General features: G+C 45.5%; 2 protein-coding genes across 6 annotated transcripts in view; one reads left to right on the forward strand and one right to left on the reverse strand.

The window, feature by feature from the left end:
* The first annotated feature begins 1,271 nt into the window (after positions 1–1,271).
* Nagk (N-acetylglucosamine kinase) lies at positions 1,272–8,803 on the forward strand. Its single transcript, XM_028860322.2, is given in 11 exon segments — positions 1,272–1,372; positions 2,834–2,918; positions 3,061–3,159; positions 3,847–3,988; positions 4,836–4,946; positions 5,566–5,678; positions 6,342–6,429; positions 7,208–7,282; positions 7,285–7,304; positions 7,694–7,772; positions 8,489–8,803. Coding segments are annotated over 11 exon segments (1,029 nt in total). The 5' UTR covers positions 1,272–1,343; the 3' UTR covers positions 8,677–8,803.
* Positions 8,804–11,450: 2,647 nt separating this feature from the next.
* Paip2b (poly(A) binding protein interacting protein 2B) overlaps positions 11,451–25,252 on the reverse strand; it is a 33,046-nt gene continuing 19,244 nt past the window's right edge. For all 5 annotated transcript variants that reach the window (XM_028860323.2, XM_028860324.2, XM_028860326.1 and 2 more), the window contains 3 exons: positions 20,550–20,697; positions 16,318–16,494; positions 11,451–15,197 (listed from right to left, as the gene is read on the reverse strand). In XM_028860323.2, coding sequence (XP_028716156.1) covers positions 15,141–15,197; positions 16,318–16,494; positions 20,550–20,697 — 382 coding nt within the window. In that variant the 3' untranslated portion in view covers positions 11,451–15,140. The remainder of the gene's footprint in view (positions 15,198–16,317; positions 16,495–20,549; positions 20,698–25,252) is intronic.

Consider the following 25,252-nt stretch of genomic DNA (forward strand, 5'->3'; position numbering starts at 1 on the left):
TGCCCTGTCAGGAGTTTTACAACCCATCTCCGGGGTCTGGTCATGTTATCTCCAGAGAGCATCTTGTGGTTAATCGGTCACCACCAGACATCCTGACTTTGTTCTTTTGAAAACACCTGACTTCACCCTCTCCAGGAGGGGAAACTGACTCAGTTCTGTTTATTTTAAGATATCTCAAGGCCGGGTGGTGGTGGCGCATGCCTTTAATCCCAGCACTCGGGAGGCAGAGCCAGGCAGATCTCTGTGAGTTCGAGGCCAGCCTGGGCTACCAAGTGAGTTCCAGGAAAGGCACAAAGCTACACAGAGAAACCCTGTCTCGGAAAAAAAAAAAAAAAAAAAAAAGATATCTCTTCCCTCAGCTCTTCTGGGTTTTTGGGGGAACTGTGTCTGGACCTTTGATGGGGGTCTTTCAGGCAGAGCCGGGCAGATCTCTGTGAGTCGAGGCCAGCATTGTCTACAGAGCGAGATCCAGGATAGGCACCAAAACTACACAAAGCCATCTTGAAAAACCAAAAAAACAAAACCAAAAACGGCAGGAGTCACACCATACGACAGGGCCCACTTGAGAGGTTTATTAAGAAAAGGGGAGAGAAGGGGGCACTAATCGGTCAAGAACCACCTGGAGGAGCCTGAGGTGGCACACGGGAGCCACTCTTCTGCCAGACCTGATGGCATCTTGCTCCTCTTCCATTGCACATTTTAGAATAGGGGAGGGTGGTGTTCAGAAGGTGAACGCGGGTCTGCGAATGGCAGCTTTTTGCAGGCTGAGCCAGAATGGTGTTCCAGGCCAGTCTGGGTTACACAGAGGAGATAAAGTCCAAAAAGAACAGGCTAGGCTCAGTTCCCCTGTAGAGCGGTTGCCTGACATGCACGGAACCTTAGGCTCCAGTGAGCCCCACCACCGCTAGACGGATGCTGACAGCAGCCTGGGGCCTTTCTGCCCGGTACCGGCTCAGTGCTCAGCGCAGCGTAGACCTCAGGCTGCGCAGCAGGGGACTAAATCTTGGCTCCCGCCTTGGTCCTCAGGCATTTCCGCCAGACTCTGAGCACGCCTCGGCATGCGCGTGCGCGTGCGCGCCCCATAATTAACCGTGCGGTTGCCGGCTGCTTCCGGCGTTCCCTCGCACACCTTCCCAGGCTGGTCAGTCGAGGTTCGGCCTCCTCCGCGCGGGAGCTCAGGGGCTGGAACCAAGCGGGCTAGAACTGGCCAACCATAGCGACAGAGGCCGGGCCGTTCGGACCCTGCGCGTGCGCGCCGAGGTCACATGACACGGGGCGGGTGGAGAGAATCGACCCAGTGGGAGGGAGGTTGCCTCAGAGGGACCTGCGGTGGCAACTGTACCATGGCCGCTCTCTATGGCGGCGTGGAAGGGTGAGCGCTGGACGGGCCGAGGCTGTCCGTTAGGGAGCGGCGGGTCGGGGGGGCGGCCGCCTTCTCCACGTCCGGAGCCTCGGGCTCCACGGTGCGACCACGCCCCTCCCGGGCGCCACCGTCCCGCCGTCCAGAGCTGGGGTCAGGTGGGAAGTTGCCGGTCGCGCGTGGACATGGGAAAGAGGCGGAAGCCCAGACTGAGATCTGTGGCCAAGGGAAGCCGGGAGTTGAGCAGACCACCGTCTTGTCCTGGTGACTGGGACCCTCCGCCGCTGTTGGTTCCCACAGTCTCCTGTTGAGAAACTGGTCTGTTGGATTTTGGGTAGTAGCTCTGCCGGGCATGGCTTTGGGTGCGATGTCTGCCCGCTCTGGGCTTCAGTTGCCACATATGTAAATCAAGAACAAGGGTGAGCAAGATGGTGATTTGGCCTGTTCCCTGCGCATGATAAACTTTTTTTTGTGGATCTGGGTATGTCAAACCAGGACATGCTAGGAGGAGGGTCTGGTATCATTAACAGCTCACTGCTGACTTACCCTTAAAGTGTCTCCGTGAATTGCTAAGGTGGATGGCCTCTGGTGTGTTTTGTTTTGTTTGTTTTGTGACACCTTAAAAACAAACAAGGAAAAACCCTTAGCAGAATGTAGGAGTTTGCACTTAGCCTTGTTATAGTCATCTGGAAGGTAGAGCTTACTTTTCCCTAGTTTGTCAAGAAGTGATTTTGGATTCTTAGTCTGCTGTCTCGTTCGTTAATATCCGCTCCGAACTTGATTTCCTCTTTGAGTTGGATCATCGAGTTTTACATTCCAGGAAGTGCTGATCAGTAGGACATCGCCCCTCCGAATGTCACTCTTCCTCCATGCCACTTAACTCCTGAGGGTTTAGTTGTTGAGGTCTGTATAAATTTCTCCCTGCCTGGTGATCATTTCTCCTAAGTGTCCTGAAGACCCTGGTGACAGGGGATGGGTCTCGAAAGTGGCTCTCAGCTGGTGTGAGAGGAGCAGAGGTCTGCTTTTCTCCTCCGATGAATTTACCCTAAGTTGCTTTGGCCAGGCCCTGGGCCGGTTAGGATAAGGAGTCGCTCTGGAGTTGTACCTGGTGGAGCTCATAGTGAGAAGCAGACACGAAACAACCTAATGCACTCCTAATTCAGAGCAGTCCTGCTAACTAGGGCTTACTAATGTCTGGAGAAGCCCCCAAGTTGTAAGAAGACAAGTTGTAAGGTCTAGGGGATGTGTAAGTGGAGTCTTGCAGGGGAAGTAGGACCTACAAGGAGAAAATGAGCAAGGCTCCATTTCCCTTTGCAGAGTGTGGTGGACACTAAACAGGTAGGTTTGGAAGTAGAGCTTGGGTTTGCTAAAGCTGTCTCTCCCCCAGACTCTAAGATAAGGGACTGCTGTCCAAGCTTGGCTCTGTCTGCAGTGTTAGCAGGACTGAGTCTCCTCCTCGCTTGTGTTTTATAGGGGAGGCACACGGTCCAAAGCCCTTTTACTTTCTGAGGATGGGAAGATCCTGTCAGAAGCAGATGGACTGAGCACAAACCACTGGGTAAAAAGCCATCCCGAGGGGACCAGAGGGCTTGGTTCTTATTGAAAGTGCTGTGACTCCTGTTCAGGGGCCTCTTAGCAGCTGGTAGTGGCAGTACAGGTCCTGCAAGCCTTTTTAACTCCTCCTTCCCTGTTGGGGCCAGCTGATTGGCACAGACAAGTGTGTGGAGAGGATCAACGAGATGGTGACCACTGCCAAACAGAAGGCTGGAGTGGATCCTCAGGTACCCCTTCGAAGCCTGGTGAGTCGCCTGGAGCTGGGGCTAGCATCAGTGCTGAAGCAGGTGGCCAGTAGGGTTAGATGAGTTTGATGATGAGAGGAAAAGGTCTCTAGGGCCAGGACCCTCGATCTTATATAGCTGAGAATGTTTTTTAAGAGCATGGGGCTCCAGAGACCCATTGGTACCTTGATTTGAATCTCAGCTTTGCTACCCAGTGTAGTGTCCCTTAAGTCAGTCACCTTCTCTCAGCCTCAGTTTCCTCATTTTGCAAATACAGATACTAAGAGTTGTTGGGAAAGTGAGATAGTGAGATTGTATTCCAAAATGGTCAGCACCCTGTAGCCTGGAGGGCTCTTTAAATGTTAGCTCTTCTTCTCCCAGGTTGCTGTGACTGTGGCTACTTCTCAGATGTGCAAGGGAGATATGCAGGCAGTCAGATCCCCTGAATGTCGAGCCAAGCTGCTTTCTCCATATCCTCTCACCTTGCTCCTTTGCCTGTGTCTTCCTTTCTTCCACCCTTTCCTAGGCCAGGCTGTCCCTGCAGGCACGGCCTTCTAAGGGCTTACTGTGGTGGTGGGGGGCTAGAGTGGATGGCTTGACACCCATATGGCCGTATGGGTGTCAGGAGGAGAGGGGTTAAGAAAAGAGCTGGCCTGGGGCTGCTCCCTCCTTTCTCTGCTCAGCGTGTCCCTCTCCCTTGTGGCCTAGGGCCTGTCCCTGAGTGGTGGGGAGCAGGCGGATGCAGTGAAGCTCCTGATAGAGGAGTTGAAGGGCCGATTTCCCCACCTGAGTGAAAGTTACATTATCACCACTGACGCAGCAGGTTCCATTGCCACAGCTACACCGAATGGTGAGGATGGGAAGGGGGTGGGGTTGAGAATGAACTGTCCGATGGAGAAAGCCCCTTACCTACAACTGGCACAACTTCTCTTACAAACATCTGGAAGGCAGCCACTGTTATTCTGTCCCAGCTGTCCTTTCCTGGCTTATTAAAACCCTTGCTAGACCAGGGACCAGGGACATAGGAGGAAGGAGGAGAGCAGGATAAGTGTCTGGGTGGGAAGTGAGGGGTGGAATCTCTGGGGGCAGAAGATGGCGGGTACTCAAGAGAAAGTGTAGGACTCGGTGGGTATGGTAGTATGCTGGTATATAACTGAGTCTCACCAGGCATGTCAGTGAAGACCTTTTACTCCAGCTCTCAGGAGACACAGGCAGGCAGATCACTGCAAGTTCAAGGCCAGCCTGCTCTACATAAATAAGTCTTAGGTCAGCCAGGGCTATCTTATGAGACCATCTCAAAAATGAAACTGGCTTAGGCTCTGACTTTTGAGAGGCCTTCCATCTTTGAGAAGTTGTGGAAGGGTTTTCACTTCTGTAGAAGTGGGAGTGGCTGGCTGTATGATTTAGGGTGCTGATGGTCACTGTAAGAACAGTGTCTGCCATAGTCTCTGGCATTAGGTACTCAGTAAACCAAGATCATTTGAAGTCTAGCTGGCAGGGAGCCATGTTCCCTTGAAAAGATGCAGATTTGTGTTCTTCCTCCATCCCCTGGACAGAAGCAAGTGGGCTGTTTGCTCTGGGAGGTTGGGTGGTGACTCCTCCGCTGTGGGGCTGGTTTCTGTCCTATCTTTTGCAGTGGGAAGCTGCTGCTCTGTGCAGGCTCTTGGCCACACTGAGCCCCCATCCCCTCTCCCCAGGTGGGATTGTGCTCATCGCTGGAACGGGCTCCAACTGTAGGCTTGTCAATCCCAACGGCTCCGAGAATGGTTGTGGTGGCTGGGGCCACATGATGGGAGATGAGGGCTCAGGTGAGCACACGTAGGGCCTGAACATAACCCCTCCCTCTCCCTGCCCTCTCGGTCCCTAAACCAAAACAGATGTTCCTAAATAGCTCCTAAACCTGTTTCAGAGTACAGAGTAGTGATAGGAGAATCACAGTTACCGTCTTGCTCCTTAGTAGCCTCCCATGCCCAAGGTTCAGTTTATGGCATGGTGGTGCAGCCTAGTTCTGTTGACTTTTGGAGACCTAAGGGAAGGATTCAGACTGAAGGTTAAGGCCATAGGTGTCCAGAGATTCTCTGCCCGTGGGAAAGGGGTCTGGAAACACTGCCCACTGACACTACTTTTAGGGCAGCATGTATACATTTCTTTGGTGCCTTTGGGGTCCAGCTCCTGATGTATCTGCAGCTGTGTATGACAGCTCACCACCCTTGTCTGTGAATGGGAGCCAGTGTGACAAGTTTACCTACGCAGTCTTCCCACCAGCTTTCCCTTGTCTGGGTCTGCCAGATAGTTTGGTTAAAAGCCCCCCTCCTACTGGGAGCCACTGATTGATCACTGACTTCTAACTGGGCTTGGGCTTGAGACTCCTTCTTGGTGAGGAGATGGCCTGTGATTGGCTGTCTTCTTTGCCCTCTGCTCCTGCAGCCTTCTGGATTTCACACCGAGCCATAAAAATTGTGTTTGACTCCATGGACAACCTGGAGGCAGCGCCTCATGATATTGGCTATGTCAAGCAGGCCATGTTCAACTATTTCCAGGTACTGCCTACCCCACAGTCATGTACACCTAGTGTAGGACACTGGGGAATCCACAGGAGAGAGCTGCAGGAGAAGGGGATGGGGGTCTCCAGGTGGTCAGAACAGCAACGTGGAGAAGTGACAGGGAAATGACAGGATTTGGAGTGATGTGGCAGCGTGTTCACACCAGTGTGGGTGCCACTGCTGTTTAGGAGTTTCAGCATTTTTGCAAAAATGTAAACAAAGCCAAATGAGACAAGTGTATAAAACACTTTGTAATGTTTCTGTAGACATATTTATCCCACTCCCACTAAAATGTACTCTGGAGAATCTGTATTTTTGGGGACTCAGAAGGGGGATGTGTTAGATTGGTGGTGGTGGAGGAAGACAGTTTGGGAGGTGAATCCATTTCTTGGTTGCAGCACTTCTCAGAACCTCTGGTTTGCTACTCTGAAGTAGGGACTGCTCTTTAACTCAGGCAGTCTTTTTAAGAGTTCTTCAATGAATTTGATCTTGAGGAAGACAAAACTACTCAAGTGATAAATCTCAAATTTCTGTAATTTTTAAAGCTTTAAAAAAGTCTCAAAATATTTTGGTCATTCCAATGGACACACTAGGAAGGCCACTTGGGGTGACAAACTAGGGGTCTTCTGTGTCTGTTGACTGCTTGTGTCTCCTCCTCAGGTGCCAGATCGGCTAGGAATCCTCACCCACCTGTATAGAGACTTTGATAAATCCAAGTTTGCTGGGTTTTGCCAGAAAATTGCAGAAGGTACTGCAAGTGCCGGCTTGTTTGTAGCTTGGTTCCACAGAAGCATGTCTAATGGGAGGGTGGTGCGTGGTTAAGCCTGTGTGCCGGTGGCTGTCTCACCAAGTTCCCTGGAGTCTGTGGCTCAACTTGGTGTGTTGGATAGGGCGAAGGTGGGACCAGACAGCACTGGATTGTCTTGTGTTTCTCTCCCTGGTGCCCATGTGGCTGATGCAATCCACAGGCCTGGGTTTGAGAACCTGAAGTGTGTCTGTTGGGCAAGTTCACAGAAGCAGGGATTGGAAAGTTCGGGCAGCTTGTATTGGCTTTGGGAGGAGCCTGCCTGTCACACTTTGTGTTTTCAATGTGAGGTCTGCCCCCCTTTAACTTGGATTCCTTGGCCCCAGGACTTATCTGAGAACTAAGGCTCGAAATACCAGCCAGGATGGGGCTGGCCAGCAGCACACTGTTGGAGTGCTGGTCACCAACAGGGGTATCAGCAGTCTTCTCAGGTTTCCTTGTCTGTAGGGCTGATACACAGCAATATGGTTTAATAGTTCACTGGAGTCTAGTCCTACTGCTCTGGTGGGGTCGGGGAGGATCTTCTCAAAGCTTAGTGAGCTGCTTCGGGCAGGGCACTGGAAGAGGAGGTATCTGGAATGGTGGGAGGAGGCTTGCTTTACCAATGTGGGCATCCAACCTAACACTGACTTGGCCTCTGCCTTACGGAAGGGAGAGAGCGGCTAGAGTAGATAGAGGCTGCTTCCTGTGTTCTCCAGCCCCTTCCTCTTCCATGCTCCAGGTGCACAGCAGGGAGATCTCCTTTCCCGGTACATCTTCAAGAAGGCTGGGGAGATACTGGGCAAACATATTGTGGCAGTTTGCCAGTGATTGACCCGGTGAGTTGAAGCAAGACACCAAGGTGGGTGGCAGCTGGAGGAGGTCTGGCCCTTGGCCTAGGGTGATGAGACTGCCCCATCAAACTCTAAGTGCTTTGATGCATCTGAATCTGTAGAGACTGACTTCATGTGGTGTTTGTCTTCTAGGCTCTCCATCTTCCTACTCAACTTCTTCCCATTTGACCATTCCTTTCCTCTTTCTGCCTTACTTTCATGACTTCCGTTTTCCTCCTTGCCGCTCCTCCCTCCCTTTTTTTTCCTTGAGTCCACCTTTAGTTTCCCCACTAGAGGGAGAGTGTCTTAGACTGAAGTGGGTCTGAGGAAACATCTCTAGGCCCTGACAAGGTCTAGGGTCAGCTTGCAATGTCCTATTTCTGCCTTCTTCCCAGGTCTTGTTCCAAGGGAAGCTTGGCCTCCCCATTGTGTGTGTGGGCTCAGTGTGGAAGAGCTGGGAGATGCTGAAGGAAGGTGAGTCTGCATGGGCATGTGTGGGTGAAGACAACAGATACAGCTGGAAAGGAGGGTGGCGTGGGGTCAGCGCCTGTGACCCCCTCCTGGGGTATGTGGTTGTTAAACCTGTGCTCTACTATAGAGCTGTACAGCTCTAGCTCTTGAGCTGGTGAAAAGATGTTCTATTCCAAGTGATGTATTAATCACTTTTGAAGATTTATTTACTTTTATGTTGTGTGGGTATTTTTGCCAGCATGTCTGTGCACCATGGGTGTGCAGTACCCAAGGAGGAGTAGAAGAGGGTTGTCAGAACTGGAGTTACAGGTTTTGTGAGCCACCATGTGGGTGCTGGGTACTGAACCCAGGTCCTCTGAAGAGCAGCAAATACCCTTAACCACGAGCCATCTCTCCATCCCCTTATAGCTCAGGCCAGTGTGTGATAACCTGTGGTAGCCTTAGTCACCATTCTGGTCAGAAAGAATTTAGCATGGCAGCCTCAGCTCAGCCAGTTGCAGGGTTTACATTAGACTCTGAAACAGCTCAGGGTTCCTACCAGATTCTGGCACTAAGAAGTTGTGGGTGTTGCATGCTCTGGAGTTGAGTATGGGTTCCTTGGGCTGCTGGTCCCAAGACCCACAGCATCTTGGTGCCTCTGTGCTGGATGCTTGGGCATGGGGTCTCCAGCATCTCCACTGAAGCCCTAGCTGCTGATCTCTTCTCTATGTTCTCTCCAGGCTTTCTCCTGGCACTGACTCAGGGCCGAGAGCTGCAGGCCCAGAAATCCTTTTCCAGCTTTACCCTGATGAAGCTACAGCATTCTTCTGCACTGGGAGGTGCCAGCCTAGGAGCCAAGCACATTGGATACCAGCTTCCCCTGGACTATAGCATCAACGCCATTGCCTTCTTTTCCTATACCTTCTAGGGCCTGCACCCCCTCCCCCATCCAGCTGACAGTAAGTGTTAGAAGAAGGAGCTTTTTTGTTGTTAAAAACATACATGGAAGAAAATAAATGCACTTTACCCCCTCCCTAGTAGGATGGTATCCTCAACACATTGCTGTGCATGTCCTCAGCACTTCCAGCAGGTTAGCCTAACAGGTTCAGCGTTGAAAGATACACTCCAGGTGATTGTTCTGGTGCATGCACCTACCACACCTACCAGGTTTTTAAGCATATAATGGTCCCGCACTTCCCATTTCCACACCACGTACTTTGGCTGCGAGGAGCTGGGACCCAGTTTCCTCTTGGCAGAGTTACTATTTCTTTTTTTTTTCTTTTGTTTTTCGAGACAGGGTTTCTCTGTGTAGCTTTGCGCCTTTTCCTGGAACTCACTTGGTAGTCCAGGCTGGCCTCGAACTCACAGAGATCCGCCTGGATCTGCCTCCCAAGTGCTGGGATTAAAGGCGTGCGCCACCACCGCCCGGCTGAGTTACTATTTCTTATGATGGAACTAAGTTGTATCCATGTCTACCTCCCAGGGAATGACCCAAGATCTATCACACCCTCTCCCAAGGTTCCTAGTAGGATTTAGGGAACAGTACAATCCTAGTCTCAGTTTTGACTTATTCTTGGATTTGGGAGCTGTAGGTACACAAGGCATTTTATTGTTTCTTGTCTGAATGAATCCCTGTGGGCCAAGTAGCCTGCCTATTCCTCACTGCTGCTCATCTGGTTCTGGTTACAGTGGGACACTTCCTTCTCAGATCTTTATAGCTAGGCTGCTGCTGCCAGCCCTGGGGGGAGGGTCTTTCCTCTGGAGCTAATCCTTCTAGGAAATACTCTTGAAATGCCCAGAGGCACTGTCATTCCCACTCCCAGTTGTCAACTAAGATTAACCAGGTCTGGATGTGCACAATGCTAGTTTTAACCTCTGGGTTCTGTTTTCCCTCTCTTCAACTCCGGCACAGTATACCTGTCCATACAGGTGGGAGGAGGGAACCAGGTTTAGTCAGGAAGGTGCTACCTCAGCATCTCAGCAAGTGCATTTATTCTCAGTGAGGTTTTAAACAGATGCCATTTGATTTGTAGAGCAAAACTAACTTTTCAGTAATTCCCCCCACCCACCTCACCCCACACTTTTGGTGTTTTTAGGAAAATTGTTTTAAGGTTTCTGTGGTAATTTTATGTTTGGGTGTTCTGCCTACATTTATGAACACTGTGTGTGCACCTGCAGGGACCAGAAAAAAAATCAGATCCTGTCTGGGACTGGAGTTTCAGATGGTTGTAAGCCATCTGGGAATTGAACCAGGAACAACCATGCTCTTAATTGCTAAGCCATCCCACCAGCTTGTTTTTTAGATCTTAAAGGACCTGTGAGCTTTTAAACATTTGCAACAGGGACTAGAGTCTATAGAGTCTAGACCTAGGTTTACTGGAGGTGCCAGGCAGCCTGGGCATCAATAGGCTGCTTTGCTCCACTGGCTCCTCCATCTCCACTTTGACCCTCTTTCCTCTTGTGTACATCACCACCTCAAGAGTCTAGCATGGTGGACAATGCCAATACCCATGGACATGACTAGAAAGTTGCAGTCTTCAGCACTGATTCTGAGTGAAACACTCATGTAGTTTCATTCCCTGTCCACTTGTGCTCATTATTAAATGGGCCTCAGATGCTTCAAAGGTCACAGAGAACTTGCCAAAGTAGATAGAGGTGGAGAGCCAGTAGAGCTGAGGAGGCTGAAACCCAAGCTTAAGGGGCTCTCTGACAAAAGTGCAGCGTATTCATCAACAGGAAACAGCTCAACATTGAAAGAACACATCAAAAAAGGGCCAAATTAATTATAGTATTTGATGCCACTGACATGAAATGTCCAGAAAAGGTGCATCAGCCACACCAGGGCCTGGGGACCAGCATATGAGAGAGCTGACTGGGAGAGACAAATGTGGTTGTTGCTACAGTGCTAAAGAAATTCTTAAACTCAGTGACTTAGAGACACTTAAACCCAGTGAGTTTCATGATTTGTATGATAGGCATCATTAGGGAACTACCCCAGTTCAAAGCTGTTTTTTTTTAGGAGCCCTGTTTGTACTTTTCAAGTACTAGTTTATTTTTATTAACTTATTTATAGACAGTCTCATTTATGTAGACCTGGCTAGTCTGAACTCTGTGTTGGCCTCAAACTAGAGATCTACCTGCCTCTGCCTCTTCCCAAATCCTGATATTAAAGATGAGTACTGCCCACAATCTTTCTGAAGGCTCACAACTGGCAGGACAAAATTCTGTTTGTGTGTTTATAGAGCAAAACATGTTACTACTTTACAGGAAATACATATGATAGTTAAGGGATATAGTTTGCTGTTGGAACACTTCCTCACCCCTGCATGACATCTTCCACTTAACCCCCAGCACTAAAGACAATTTAGTAACAGTACAATATTAAGCTACTTAGGACAAACAGGTGGTCCACACCTATAATCTCAGCACTGGAGAGGCTGAGGCAGGAGGATCAGAGGTTCAAGTCTAGTCTGGACCACAGAGCAAGATTATGACTCAAAAAAAAATTTTTTTAAAAATATCCTTACCCAGGATAAGGATAGCTTCAGTGGTAGAATGCTGCCTAGCTGTGTGAGGTCTTGAGTTTGATCCTAAGAACTACCCCTCCCCCTGAAAAAAATCTTAATATTATTAAGTAATCTGGAATGTTTATTCATTTTAAAATAAAAGTAGTCAGGTAAATTTGGAAGAAAGCTCAGCAAATTTTCCATTTAAATTATACTTTTATTGAATTTCTTCCTGTTCCCCAAGAACAGGGAAGGAAGTGTGGCTCCTAAGCTTGACATCTTGAAGAGAGCAGTGTGTCTTACGACCTAGTCCTGACTCCCAGGGAACAGAAACGTCTGGGGTCCAGCAGTGTGTTGGCTGATGAAGGCAGAGGACAGGTAGTATGTAGTCTAATGTGTCCCTGGGCAGATTCCTGTCTGTTCTCACCACTACCAGCGACTTCTTGGAAGATTAAACATGGGAAAAAGAAACCCACTCCTTCCAGATTGTGACCTATCTAAGTCTGGTGACATCCTCCAAGTAGCAGAATGGATTTTGGAAGGTGCTCACACCCACTGCACTGAGCTATCCCAGAACTGACCATTCCTGGGGGCAACGAGTCTTATGGCAATTGTGAATGGACAGGTCATTCAGGGTCCCTGCTTCACATCTCAGCATCCTTTCTACTCTCCCTACTTGATAAAACTAATGCCTCCCACCCTTGCTCTCTCTCCCAGAGGAGAGTGGCTGGGATAAGCTTTTCCACCAGATGGGTACCTCCAACTTCTAGTCAAACTCCTATTCTTAACATCCTATAAACCTAGACTAATAGCATGTAATACCAAAACTCTTACTGAAGAGATCTGTCCCCTCTAGCAACAGGGGACAAACTCAGGAAGCCAGGCAGTCACATGCTTATCTACCACAGCCCCAATCAAGAGGTTCACTCTGGCTGTCCCCCTTTCGCAGCTCACTCATTGAAGGTGCTGACTTGCAGAGCTGTTTACCTGCATCTTAGTCTCTTGAAAGTCAAAACAATAAACCCTTGACATAACAATAATATGGAAAATGCTTAGTAGTTCACTAAAAACATTTATTTTTAAGACATGGTTAGCCTTACAATCTTAATGAAGCAATCATAGCTCTTCTGACTTTGGAAATAGGGGTGCTCCCAAGACCCAGCCTCTCTCACAAGTCTGGAATGCAGCCTGGTGTCGTGCTTGCATAGCACATGTGAGATCTTAGTTCAATAAAAAAGATCCAATCTTTAGACTATTTTCTGGCTTGCTTATATGACAACCAAAAGTCAGGTACACTATAGATAGAAACTGGCCCCAGACCCTGAGCTTTGTACCCTAGTACCCAGGCTTTGGCTACCTCCATAATTTCTTATGCATCCAAAATGCCTGAAGAGACATTCCTTTATTCCTTCCCCCTCCACAAAAGAAAAGTTATAGAGTCAAATAATCACAATTAGAACTCAGTCTAATAAATGAAGACTGGGACCAGCCAGACCAGCAACTATTAAGAACATTTTCTACTGCTGTAAAAATTCTCAAAGGGGAAACAAAACCCACAAAAACCCAAAACTCTTCTGCTAAGCTGGCAAACTCTAAGGCTGAGCCTGTAGTCTGGGGGCACAATTATGCTACTTCACAACTTTGAATGATAGGAGAGTTGGGTCACAGGAATAAGTCATTCTACATATTACTAAGGACCACCTACCTCACTGGCTGTATCCCAAGCCTGGAGTCCGCATGCTGCTCTGAGGTGGACCCAACACACCAGCACTTGCTTTCAGGTACACCCAACAGCACTCTAGTAGTAGTAACCAAATGCACCCTCGAAACCAAGACAGAGATTGACATCCAAGTAAAATGAGTCAGCACAGCTCTGGGACCACACCTAGCAGCTTGGCTTCTAAAGGGCAAAACTTTAGGATGGAACAAAACCTCAGGCTTGCATAGGCTTCCCAGCCAAGTACTCAAAGAAGGGTGCACTACATTCAGGTGGAGATTCTCAAAGATATTCCTGCAATCCTGATACATTCTGATCTCCATCAGCCTCGTGGAGACTGCAACAGAATCTTTTTATGCCCTACCCATACCCTTCTCCTTATTAGAAGTGAAAAGCCAAGCTAAAAGATGAAGCAGGAATAAAGTCCTCCCAGAGGACTAGGAGTTCCTAGTTTCATTCTCTTGAGGAAGAAGCTTTGGGAGTCAATGTGTCTGGACATACAAGTTCCCTGAGCTACTCACTATGATGTGACCTAAGGGGGAAGGCCACTGTCACAAGATGCCATCCTATGAGACTTAACAGGAAAAACAGGAGAAGTTTGTGTTTAACTGCTGGGGCTGTTTACAAGTCAACAAGGGAGGGTTGAGAACAGCTCAAGGGTAGGACTAACCTGGCAAAAGTGACACTCTGGGTTCTATCCCTGGAACCAAAACAAAATGGAAAGTCAGAAAACTAGCTCTTTAAAAAGGGAAAAGTTTCAACTTTCCAGACTCAATTCGTTCTTCCAGTCTCTGCCCACCTCCACATGCTGAACTGATAGAATGGAAGCTACATGATCTTTCCAGACCTAACACACAGCACAGGGACAGCACTCTCAGGCCTCTCCAAATCCCTTGTCCTGGGAGTACGAACAGGACAGGACACTTGTTCTTTCACCCTCAACACTACCACCTTCACCTCTACTCACAACAGCAGCTCCCAGTGGAATTCAGTTCCACAAAGTATCAACAAAACCCTAGTGAGTTACAGGGAGAACTAAGAGTACACCCAGCCAGGCCCATGAGGACAAAAAAAGCTAGTTTGTGGGAGCAATAATACCCATTAACAGCTTCAAGGAGCTTTGTTGTGTTCTCAGGCAGGACTCCTTAGTAGCTTAGTTTCTGGGAATCACTCTGTAAGGCAGGAGAAGCACCCAAACTGAGCTGAGCAGCTTACTAGTGTTTGGAAAAACGTATTTCCTTGAAGGAAAAAAAAAAAAAAAAAAAAAAGCAAACAGAAATCTTTGAGAGAATTAAGACACTGTAAAAGCCAGGTATTTATGGGACTAAGGAAAAGAAAACAAAACTGTCCAAAAAGATTCAAGATGCAACTAACCCAACGAAAGGCTCAGACTTTGGCTAACAGTGTCTTTTAGAGCTGTGAGGGAAAGAAGCCAGGAGTAGCCCCTATATGGATTGTGAAGACAAAGTGACTCTATGTGACCTTATAAATGATAAGTGACAGCTACACACCTATGATCAACACCAGGCCAGCAGCAACGAAATGACAGACACCATCCAGCCCTGTTCTTCTGATGTACAACTTGCATCCATCCAAAGTTACATTCATCCAAGAACTTCCAAATCTGTGTTTTCTTGAGCAGAGTTCAGGCCAGGAGACAAGGGCTTTGTGGGCCACTGGTACCCCAGTTCACTATGGAAATGTCAGGGGTTGGAGAGCTGAGTGTTGCATCTGGTTTACATCTCCTGTTCTGTTCTTCCCTCTTACCACTCAGCTGCAAACTCCCTAAGCTCTCCAGATGCCCTGCTCCTGGTAGGTACACAGCAGGGAGATTACTTCTTAAATACTGTTTTCCTTGGTCAGCTTATTTTGTTTGAATGCAGACAGAACATTCCTTACAAGGGAAAAACAACTCCAAAGAACTTCTCAAAAATAAAATAAAATGGGAAACTGCTCTGAACAAGTCAGCAGAACAGAAGAGCCAAGTTCAGAGGGCTTGGAGAGTAGTACCTCGCACATTAGTTACTCACAGTATCCAGTTAAACCACCTTCCCAACCCAACCCGCCCTGGCCACACACCCTTGCCACCCCCCTTCAGCTCTGCCTTTTTGTGCATTGCTGACCCCAGGTACGGGGACAAGACAAGTCCTTCTGGAAGCTTCCAACAGCTCAGTACTTCACTCCTGGAATAAACTCCTTGGCATCTGGATTCAGGTTACTTTTGCTCTGAAATAAGAATCAAGAGAAAACATATCTCAAAGCAAGCTGTACTTTATTATACTTTTCATGTTTAAAAAAATTAATTTAGGATACAAAATATTGAGTTTCACTATAACATTTTATACATATGCAATACACTGACTTTGCTGATACCTGCCTCTTATCCCTCCCCATACCAATGGCCATCTTTCTACTTTCATGTCATATTATACTTTAAAACTTATTTTCAGGCTAGGGATGTAGCTTATTGGTAATGTATTTGCCTAGCATGTACAAGGTTCAAATCCCCAGCCCTGCAGAAAGATGAAAGTACAGGGAAAAAGAAGGGAAGACGGACAGGGACTGGGATAAAAATACCAAATCATTTAAAACTTTGTTTTTGCAGTTCTGATACATGCTAAGCAAGTGTTCCACAACTGAGCCACACCCATAGTACCCTTCCTGGTAAGCCTCGGGAAAGAAGGAAGATTCTTAACACCCTAGGCTGTCACTGAATTATTCCTACTCCCAATTTCAGGATATTCCCCTGAATGACATTCATTCCAAAATAGCACTTGAAGCCACTGAACAGATTAACATGGTAAAAAACAATATCCACGAAGCCAGGTGGGATACCAGAACCTCCTCTATTTTTCTCATCTTTCTGTGCCCCTTGTTAGTCTTGTTGAGTCTTGGCTCACTGCAAGGCACAGCCACTCAAAGCTATGTGGGAACCACAGTGCTCATAGGATTCCAGCCACATCAAAATAAAAGGCAAGGAACTCACTTCTCTGATTCAACTGAACTACAAACTGGCCTGTCAGGAATGTGTTCCTTCTAATAGGAACAGTTTTCCTAGCAGACTGAGAGTACATTAGATACAGATAGTGAAAGAGAAAGACAATTATCAAGTGGTCCTACTGAAACCCAACTCAGACTTCTAATCTTATCCCAGTACAGAGCATCAGGGTAAATGAAGGCTGATGACTACAGTTTCACAGAGCTGGAGGCCATTTAAGGGGTGAAAACATGGCAGCTGAGAGGCTCCAGAGATCTGATGTAGGGTGTAGGGCCACACAGGCATCTACGACTCTAAACACTATATTGCTTACAGGATGTCACACGTGGAACTACTGAAGGCTCTTACCAAAATGTCTTCAGATTCGTGACTGTCGCTGACTGATAGTCCATTTAACTGCTGCTGTAAGTGTCCCACAGCCTGAGGCAGGTCTCGTGCTGGGATGAACCAGTCCTGGTCTTCTTCATCCAGCATCTCCTGGAAGCAGCGGTCCAAGAAGTCTTGCTCCTGCAGCTCTTCTTCTACCTGCCAAGAGAGGGGAATACTCAGAGGTACTATCCCAAAGGATGATCCCTCTGGGGTCCTCAGCCCTTCAGAGGTCCTCACTCTGCAACTCAGAACTATGGGCAGGAGAGCTAATGATGCTTCTAAGGACTATTATGGTTTAAATGAGAAATGTTCCCAATTGGCTCATGTTTCTAAATACTTGGTCCCTAGTTGGTGATGTTATTTAGGGACATCACAGAACCTTTATGAGATAGAGCCCTGATGAAGAAAGTATGTCAGTGTGGGCAGGCTTTGAGATTTATGGACATACCCCATTGTTTTTTCTCTCTGCTTCCAATTTGCAGATAACATGTAATCAGCCAGCTTCTTGTTCCTGCTGCCAATGCTTATCTGCTGCTCAGCCCAGCCATGATGGACGTCACTGGATCTCCCCTAGAACTGTATGCTAAAATAAACCCTTTTCTTCCCTAGGCCACTTTTGGTCATGGTATTTTATCACAACAACAGACAAGTAACTAACTGATCTGATAAACATAAAGAAAACATGATTTTAGTTATTCAAAATGGCAGAAAATTCAAGTCTTCATAAATCTTTATGGGACACTTTTTTATTATTACTTTTGATTTTTTATCTTGCTTTTTTTATTCTCTACTTTTACAATGGTATGGAAAAATCATTTTATAGCTTGAATTCTTTCCTTGATCTTGTTAAAAGCATTCTTTCTAGCCAGATGTGGCAGCATGCTTGTTATTCCAGCACTTAAAAAGCACAGACAGGTGGGTCTCTGTAAGTTCAAGGCCAGCCTGGTCTGTGTTGTAGACCAGCCAGGGCCACATAGTGAAACCTTGATTCAAAAGAACAAAACAAAATTCTTAAATTTCCCACTTTACAAGGAACATGTAAAAAACAAAGGAAGTATGTAATTGGTCTGCTTCTTGGTTACTGAAAACTAAATCAAAACCAATATTAGCTCATGACCCACTTTTTTAGTAATAACCCCAAGGCAGAAAAAATACTTTTAGAATCTTAGAGAGATACAGAGGACACTTTCTGGTGCATTACTAGAAATATATGTCACAATGCAGTCTTCTCTGAAAACAAGAACACAACAATTTAAACTACTCCGTACTTCCTAAACACTGTCACAAACTGAAGTAAAGAGAGCTATAGGATTTTCCAGTCCTTTGCAAACAGTGTTTACTGGGCAGATTTCAGTGACTTCACTGGCTGCTCCACACTTGCCAAATCTTTCTCACCTCCTGCTAGGTAACAGGTTCACAGCTCATTACCTCCACAAGACAGATCAAACATCAACAACAAGAAGTCACTCAACTGTGCCTCATATGTTAATAGCAAGTTTTTAATTGTTTCTATTGTTTGTAGACAGAATTTCATATATCCCAGGCTGGCCTTGAACTCTCCATGTAGCTGAGGCTGGCTTTGAACTTCTGATCCTCCTGCCTGTTCCCTGACAAGTGCTGGGATCAAGCCATGTTCTATTACCCAGCTTAAGAAAAGTATCTTAAATTTGTAATTGCCCAAACATTTTTAAATCTCATAAATTACATAGTTATGAAGCTCTTAAGAAACTACAACAAAGTATTTCTAAGCCGTAAGATTTTATAGCTTTGTGTTTGAAATGTTTGGTATTTATCCATTCTCTATTTCTCTTTGTGACCGAGCTGGACTAACTCACTATGTATATAGCTCAGGCTGGCTGTGAATTCACATCAATCCTCCTGCCTCGGCCTACCAAGTCTTATACCACAGGTATAAGCCACAATATTCATGCTCTCCATTCTCTTACATATTCCCTTGCTCAAGTATTTTACTATAGCTGTTTCTTTTAGGACCTTGCCATGTGAGTCTATTTCTCTTATAGCAATATTCTATTTTCTTGTGAAAGAGTTGGGAAATTAGCACTAAAAACATAAAAGAAATAAAGAAAAGAAAAAAGGAAAAGAAAACAAACAAAAGATCCTAAGTCTCGACTCTGAGGCATGAATGAGTATTGTGTCTGTTCTGCCTTTAGTTATTAGATACCCATGGGGAAATGATAGGAGCTTACAGACGAACAAAAACAAAAAACCCAGTTAGAGAATATGTATGTAAAAGATCCCTAATACCCAACTAAGTATTCCATGTCATACCTCGCCAGTGGCAACACATCCTACAACTTGCACAGAATTGGTGTAAAACTTAGCAAAACTCTTCTCTTTATAGTATTAAAATTATCTGTGTATGAATATAAATCATTCACAAATAGAACTAATGTGTTTCTTCTTATAAGAATCCTTCCCTTTCCTGAGTTATCCTCCTTTTAAAAAATCTTTTATTATTTTTAATCGGGGAGGGGAGGGTGAGTGCACACGAGTGCAGGTGAATGAAAAGGCCAGAAGAAAAGCACTGGGGTCACTGGAGCTGGAGTTACAGATGGTTGTGGACTACCACGGAGGTGCTAGAAACCAAACTCCGGTCCTGTGCAGGAACAGCAGGCACTAGACTGCAGAGCTGCCTCTTCAGCCCCTGAGTTATAGACTTCTTGAAATTCCATTTGTTGTTATTATCTATCTGGGTCAGGGTGTCATGTACCTGTTTATAGGCTCAAGCTGGATAGGTAGCAGAAGCTGACCTTGAACTGTTCTTGTCAACTCTGCTCCCCCAGTGCTGGGATTAAAAGTATGTACCATCACATGCCACTACTTGCTGAGACCTCAAACAAGTGACATTTCCTTATTTAGGTCTTAGTCTTTTCCCCTTCAATATGACATTTCAGTCTAGTCCTAAAAGCCTCATATTTGTTCACCTTTTATTTTAAACAGAGCCTTGAACTCCTGATCCCCTTGCTTCTTCTTATAAATGTTGGGATTACACGTATGCACCACCATGACCATCTTTCAGTGAACATTTTTCCCCAAAGGGGGCTGGGGAAATGGCTCAGCAGGTAAAGTACTTGGGGCACAAACATGAAGACCGAGTTTGGATCCCCAGAATTTGTGTAAAGAGCTAGGTGTGGTGGTGTATGCCTGTCATCCCAGTGTCCAGTGGCAGAGACAGGAAATCTAAGGACTCACTGGCCAGCCAGTCTAGCCAATCCCCAGCTTCAGATTCACTGAAGACTGTTTCAAAAACTAAAGTGGAGACTGACAGAGGAAGACACATATTGACATCTGGCCTCCACATGCATAGGTGTCTGAGGATGTGTATCTTCCAATCCAACCAATGGCAATTGATACTAGTATTAGGGATTACAGTTTTGTTTTGTTTTTTATTTTTATTATGTTTGTTTACTTATTGTTGGAGGTCAGAGGACAACTTGTGGGAGTTTGTTCTTTTCTTCTACTATGTGGGCCCTGGGGATTTAATTCGGATTGTAAGGCATTGCAGCAATTGCCTTTATCAACAGAGCCATCTCACAGGCCCCATAAGGTGTTTTTCATACTATGCAGCTTGACTTGAATCTTATGGTACAGAAATTGTGGCCTGATTGGAAACCTTGATATAGTAACTTCTTGTTTCATCAATTTTTTTAAACTGCATCTTAAATCTTGATTGTTTGTCTTGTCAATTTTAATATGACTTTCCAGAATGAGATACACAAACAGCAGCGAGGGCATGTCAGCAAAGTGTTGTAGTAGCCACCACCTTGACAATGATAGCAGCAATGTCAGTGGAGGCAAGAGGGCAAGGAAGGACTCCACACAAGCAGCAAAGACAATGAAGGACCATGGGGTGGAAATACAGAGACCCACAAAGGGTGGAAGGGAAGAGGGAGGGAGAGACTACAGGTCCTTGAGGGTTTAGGAGGATTTGGGAGCTATAATCCTGGCTGGCTCTGACTGTTGCTGCTTAGAGCCGAGGACTGCACTATGTCTTGAGGGTCAGGCCTTAGCTTAGAACCCAGAGCTACAGACTCTAATTGAGCTATATGCCTCTAGCTGCTAAGATCTGGAACCCCTGTTCTCTGTGTCAGGCCTTTATCAACTCTAGAAGAGCCACCCTGTTCCTACAAGTACAGCAAAAGATTCCAGTAGTTCATAGGGGATGACGACTGCCTTCTACCTCTGCCTACCTGTCTATTGAAATCCTCTTCATTCTCCATCCACATATATTCTGCAAATGGGTTTTCCTTTTCCTCATGTCCATTTAATCCTTGGTCCTCCTTGCATTTCACATTGGGTGATGTACTTGCCACACTGGATCCATTCATTATGGAGATTCTAAACAGATAAAAGAAGGCAAAAAGTGAAGATAAGGACTAAGAAAATTTGAATCTAAACCATCCAGGTCCTTCCAGATGCTTCTCAAGTTGTAGGCCAATAACTTTAATGAAAATGAACACGATTGCTAGTTTGTAAGTGTTATGCTATCAATCATATCTATACAGTTAACAGTTATACAGATGTATAGTTCTTTAAGAATTGAGGGGTGGGCATGGTAGTGTGGTGATATGAAAGAAAATGCCCCCCAAAGGGAGTGGTACTATTAGGAGGTGTGGCCTTGTTGAAGGAAGTGTGTCACTGTGGAGGCAGGCTTTGAGCTCTCACATATGCTCAAGCCACTTCCTGTTGCCTGCAAGTCAAAATGTATTAACTCTCAGCTCCTGCTCTAACACCATGTCTGCCTGCATGCTGCCATGTCCCACCATGATGATAATGGACTAAATGTAAGCCCCCAATTAAATGTTTTCCTTTATAAGAGTTGCCATGGTCATGGTGTCTCTACACAGTGACAGAAACCCTAAATAGACAGGTGGCTCACTCCTGTCATCTCAGCACTCAGAAGTCAAAGCAGGAAGACTGCCTCCAGTTTCAGGCTAGCCTGGGCTATTGTGAAACCTTTCTCAAACAAAAAACAAAAACAAAATAAAAAAACAAACAAAAGGGATTAAGAAAAAAAATGTCTAAGCTTACTTTTCCCAAACAAAAGCCAAAGGATATGGTAATAGAAACTTTCCTATGCCAAATTCCTAAACATTCTAGAACCTATTGCAGATCAACTTCTTTAATATTTAAACAGGAAGAGGAAGTGCGTTCTTTTAAAAAATGTTTTTATTTATGCATATTTTCATTTATGTATATGTGTCTATGAGTGTATGACATGTGTGGGGATGCTCAGAGGCCAGGAGAGGGCAATAGATCACCTGGAGGAGCTGTAGTTATAGGTAGTTGTGAACTGCCTGATATCTGAGCTGGGAACTACACCAAACTAGGGTCCTCTGCAAGAACAGCAAGTGCTTCTAACAGCTGAGCCATCTTTCCAGCATCCTAGAAACACACTGGTAATGAACAGTGTAAGCACCTGCTCTTTATTCTGAGTATCAAATTCTATTTCTCTTTAAAATGTATTCCAAAAATAACACAATTCATGGGAGGCGAGATTGGAGGGATTACTATTATTCTGAGGCCTGGGCTACGTAGCCAGATCATGTCTTTAAAAACAAACAAACAAACACACAAAAACCCCACTATATTGCTAAGCAAAAAAGAGAAAGAAATCCACCAGCTCCTCAACCATCTATAGTTAAAAACAATGAGCAACACGGTGCACACAGCCTTCTTACACCTAAACGCCTAATGTGTGCAGCTACATACATTCTCCAGTATCTTTTCTTACTAGCATGATGACAGGACCATTTCAACATGTTCTATGTTAGCATGCAAACCTGTCTTGGGAACTGAGTCCAGTGTTTCTGTGTGACACAGTCTGAAAGAGCCTCTGTCCATCTTTCCTACTGATTTCCTGAGACTATCTCCCAGAAACACAGCTGCTTCGGTGTTGGTTATATTCACTTTTTTGAAGTTCTTGATTTGTTGTCACCCTGGCGAGATAGCTCAGAGGGTAAAAGCACTTGCTGCCAAACCTGATGACTGAGTTCTATTCCTGGGTCCCAAATGGTGGAAGGAAGAGGAGTAACTTCAAAAGTTATTCTCTAAACACACACACACACACACACACACACACACACACACACACACACACACACACGGCATGGAGTAGGGTGGAGATTAAAAAAAAACTTACCAGTAGCGCCTATTTTTTTACTTTCATTGACTATTTGTTTAACTCTTGGCAGTTTTTTGGCACAGGGTTTCTTTGTGTGGCCTTGGCTGTCTTGGAACTAGCTCTGTAGATCAGGCTGGCATTGAACTCAAGAGATCCGCCTGCCTCTGCCTCCCGAATGCTGGGATTAAAGGCCAGGACCACTACTGCCTGGCTGGCAACACTTTTATTCATCTTAATTTTGTCTATCTTGTGTATACTTTTTCTAAAAAAATTATTTGACAATTTCATACATGTCTATAGATTTTTTAATTTTTTTAAACTTTATTTTGTGTGTGCATGCACATATATATATATATGTATACATGTATGTATATATGTACACACACATATACACTATGGTGCACATGTGAAAGCCAAGGACAATTTGCAGAAACCAGTTCTCTTCTACTCTGTAGGTCTTGGAGATGGGACTCAGGTCATCAGGATTGGCAGCAGGTGCCTTTACCCACTGAGCCATCCCACCAGCTCTTTTGTTTACAGCTTTTAAAGGCATACATAGGCTGCGTTTAGAGTGCAGTGGTTCATCTTCAGCATGGCAAAATTAACAAGTAAACTAAGTTGCAAATGTTTATAACTGCTGACTTTGGCTTCTGTATTAGCTACTTTACATACTGCTGGGACCAAATACCTGATAAAGGAAGGGTTTTAAAGTACAGCCCATGTATCTTTGTGGTATGACTGAGCATTCCTTGGATAGATGCCCAAGAGTGGTATGGCTGGGTCTTGAGGTAGATTGATTCCCAATTTTCTGAGAAACCACCATATTGATTTCCACAGTGGTTGTACAAGTTTACATTCCCACCAACAGTGGAGGAGTGTTCCCTTTGCTCCGCATCCTCTCCAACATAGACTGTCATTAGTGTTTTTGATCACAGCCATTCTGAAAGATGTAAGGTGGTATCTCAGAGTCATTTTGATTTGCATTTCTCTGATGACTAAGGATGTTCAGCATTTCCTTAAATGTCTTTCAGCCATTTGAGATTCTTCTTTTGAGAATTCTCTGTTTAGCCCTATAGCCCCCTTTTTAATTGGATTGTTCAGTATTTTGATGTCTAGTTTTTTGAGTTCTTTATATACTTTGGATACCACAAAGATACATGCTCAACTATGTTCATAGCAACATTATTCATAATAGCCAGAACCTGGAAACAACCTAGATGCCTGTCAACTGAAGAATGGATTAAGAAAATGTGGTCGGGGGCTGGAGAGATGGCTCAGAGGTTAAAAGCACTGACTATTCTTCCAGAGGTCCTGAGTTCAATTCCCAGCAACCACATGGTGGCTCACAACCATCTGTAATGAGATCTGGGGTCCTCTTCTGACCTGTAGTCATACATGTTGTATACAAAATAAATAAATAAATTAAAAAAAAAAAAAGAAAATGTGGTACATATACACAATGGAGTACTACTCAGCAGAGAAAAACATTGACAGCATGAAATCTGCAGGCAAATGAATGGAACTAGAAAAATATCATCCTGAGTGAGGTAACCCAGACTCAGAAGGACAAACAAGGTATGCACTCACTCATAAGTGGATACTAGATATAAACAAAGGACAATCAGACTGTAATCCACAGATCCAGGGAGGCTACCTAGCAGAGGGGACCCTAGGATGAATGTGGCTTATAATTAAGTTTTGGTTTTACCCAATCACTGGGCAAGCTTAATGAAACATTTCACTATTAGGATAAGAATTTGTACTGTATAAAGCTGATGAAAGAAAATGCTGGCCATACTTTCAGAAGGGGAGGCTAAAATCTTTTTAGATTATGGATTAGCCTATAGAAAAATGTCTGCCATAAATCAAACAGTGAAGGGGAAGATTAATAGGAATCTCACTTACACAACTTAAGTAAAACATAGCTCTCTGAACAGATGAATAAATAAATGTATGTTTGAAAAAAGAAGTCCAGTCCATCTTGGGGGAGGCATGGTGACAAGCAGTAAGGAGCTAAAGCAGTGAGTACTGAATGCTGATGCCCAGCTTTCTTTCAGCCAGTCCTGAACCCTAGCCCACGGGACAATGCTATGCACATTCAGGGTGGGTTTTCCCACCTCACTTAGCCCAGGTTGTGCTGGGCTGTCGTTCCCAAGGCCTTAGTTGGTAGCTGTTTATAACAAGCAGTTATTTCTGCCACCATAAAGAAACCATCCAGAGAAGCAGAGCAGTTTTCTAAAAAAAAAACCTACCCTTGTCCAAAATAAATAAAGAAATCCTGTACACATGATTGTACGGATAAAAAGGCAGTAAAAGAAAAACTGTGGTGCAGAGCAAGGCAGAACACAGTAAATTCCAAGATACACTTGTTCATGGAGTGGGAACAGAAACCAAGCACAACACTGGTGTGTTGGCTTTTGATTTTATGACAGACCCATCTTGGGACTCATCAAAGGTTTCTGGCTCATACAACCACAGCCTTTTGGTTCAATCTGGCTTCAAATCAGTGCTCTGTTGGAACCTCCACTTCACTCCTGCATGGTCTGAGAAGCCCCATTCCTGTCTCTCCAAACCCCACCCACACAGAGAATCTCCAAACAAAGGGGAAGGCACCAAAAAGCCCAGTTTTACATTCTTGGCAGCTACTGCAGCTCCTCCCCTGAAGTTGCCAGGCGGCTAAAGTGGTCAGCCTTTGACCATACTTGGGCACAAACCCAGCTTGTAACTGACACATCATCACCCCTGCCTACAACCTATATAATCTCCCTG

The sequence above is a fragment of the Peromyscus leucopus genome, chromosome 3 (genome assembly GCF_004664715.2).
Source record: "Peromyscus leucopus breed LL Stock chromosome 3, UCI_PerLeu_2.1, whole genome shotgun sequence".
NCBI lineage: Eukaryota > Metazoa > Chordata > Mammalia > Rodentia > Cricetidae > Peromyscus > Peromyscus leucopus.